General features: G+C 47.9%; 1 protein-coding gene across 1 annotated transcript; it reads right to left on the reverse strand.

Moving 5' to 3' along the window:
• Positions 1-11: 11 nt before the first annotated feature.
• Positions 12-947, reverse strand: LOC308438410 (olfactory receptor 8S1-like; the record flags this gene model as incomplete). Its single annotated transcript, XM_080939768.1, has 1 exon — positions 12-947. One exon carries the CDS (start codon positions 945-947, stop codon positions 12-14), a length of 936 nt encoding a protein of 311 aa, XP_080795894.1.
• Between the last annotated feature and the right edge of the window lie 1,316 nt (positions 948-2,263).

Consider the following 2,263-nt stretch of genomic DNA (forward strand, 5'->3'; position numbering starts at 1 on the left):
GGTCTATGCTGTCACTCCAAGTACCGCAGGCATTTCCCCAAAGTCCTTTTCACAGCCGCCTTCACCTCCTGGTTCTTCAGGCTGTAGATGAGGGGGTTCAGCATGGGCGTGACTGCGCTATACTGTAAGGAGGAGAGCAAATCGAGAGAAGAACCAGACGTGGGCATAAGGTAACGAACCAAGCCCGACCCGAAAAACAAGACCACGGCTATGAGGTGAGAAGAGCAAGTGTTAAACGCCTTGCTTCTCCCCGTGGTGGATTTCATGCTCAGCACGGTGGATACAATGCGGGCGTAAGAAAAAAAGATGGGGAGAAAGGTTCCCAGCCCATGCAGCAAGGTGGAGCAGATCAAGATGTCAACGTTGACGGAGATATCAGAGCAAGACAGAGGAAAGAGAGAGGGCAGCTCACACGTGTAGTGGTGTATGGTGTTAGCCTCGCAGAAGTCCAGGTTCACAGCTAGGAGCACAATGACTACTGAACTGAGGGAGGCCAGGCCCCATGAGAGAAGCACCAGCTTCAGACAGAGTTCGTTGCTCATCTTCTGCCCATAGAGCAGCGGGTGGCAGACGGCAGCGTAGCGGTCATACGCCATCATTGAAAGAAGAAAGGCTTCTGTTCCCGCAGTGATGAACACGAAGAAGACCTGAGCCAGGCAGCCCTCTACAGAGATGCTCTTCTTCGCAGACAGGAGGTCCTTCAGCAGCTTCGGGACCGTGACGGATGAGAAGCAGAGATCCAGGAACGACAGGTTGCTTAGGAAGAAGTACATGGGAGTGTGGAGGTGGGAGTCAGCCCTGATCACCAGGAGCATCATCAGGTTCCCCGTCATGGTGAGGACGTAAATCCCCAGGAACAGTGCGAACAGTAGAGCCTGGGTCAGGGGGTCGTCAGAGAGCCCGGTGAGAATGAACTCTGTGATGACGCTGTGGTTGCTCCAGGCCATTTGTGAATGGCACCTCCTTGGAATAAAGTAGGAAGAGCTGACATCTCTAACGACTGTGACCATGTCCTTTGTGGTCCCATCTAGTACCTCCCTTTGCTTTGTCCGGACTCTGCCCAGGCATCTCAGAGCTGCCCTCACCTGTATCTCTGTGGAAGTTTCAGATCCTGTTAGGCCATCATTGATTTCAGGTCACAGTGTCCACAAACTTCGAGAGAATTCTATCGGCTCCTCACTGGTGATTACAGGAAGAGCGAGTGTCTCTGCTTCCTTGATTACTCAGAGACTTAGCGTTCTATGGCACTCTTTACAGTTCAGAAACTTAAAGATGTGTAGCGCATATTTGCAGAGACTATTCTCTCTCTCTCTCTCTCTCTCTCCCTCTCTCCCCCTCCCTCCCATCTTCCCCACTCCCTCCCTCCTTCTCTCTCTCTCTCTCTCTCTCTCTCTCTCTCTCTCTCTCTCTCTCCCTCTCTCTCTTTCTCCCCCTCCCTCCCTTCTTCCCCACTCCCTTTCTCCTTCTCTCTCTCTCTCTCTCTCCCTCCCTCCCTTTCTCCCTCCCTCCCCGCCTCTCTGTTTCTGTCTCTCTCTCTTGTTCAAAGTCATTCAATTGAATGGCTCCTTACCAGAACCAACTCCACAGTGGACACAGTGATTTGGGATCATGGCCTTTTGGTAGCAGGTGAAAATATATTTCTATAAGATTAGAAGAAGATTATGGGTGTATTGGTGAAGACTTAGATCTCAGCACTTTAGAAGCTAAGGCAGGAGAACTGCTCTGAGTTCCAAGCCACTTTGAGCTAATCTCAGGTGCAAAGTAAAATGTTACCTCAAAAAAAAAAAAAAAAAAAAAAAAAAAAAAAAAAAAAAAAAAAAAAAAAAAGAAAGAAAGAAAGAAAGAAACAATTGGTATAATGAGACTACTTTTAGTTATCTTTACGACAATGTAATCATAAAATAGAAAGTTTTTATGCAAAAGCAGCTGGAGTGTTGGAAGTCCCAGTGAGTTCATGGACAGCAGAGCCTCACCCAGAGCGCTCAGTCACTGCCTCAGCTGGTTTCAAAGAAAATCGGATTCTCTGAGAATAGCTAGAAACTTATTATCCCTGGGAAGCAGAGTTCCCTCCCTATTTTTCCTGTGAGAATTTTGATACCCAGGGATATTTCTGTAATGTCAATGTGGCAACATGTAAAAGAACAAAAGATTAGTGACATGATTTTCCTTTGGTTGTCAACCGGAGGTCTGTCTAGCTTGGATCACAATGGCAAGTGATGGTTTCTTACTGTGATATACATCCACCCACCATCTCCTAGCTGTT

Source organism: Micromys minutus, assembly GCF_963924665.1.
Source record: "Micromys minutus genome assembly, chromosome: 27".
Lineage (NCBI taxonomy): Eukaryota > Metazoa > Chordata > Mammalia > Rodentia > Muridae > Micromys > Micromys minutus.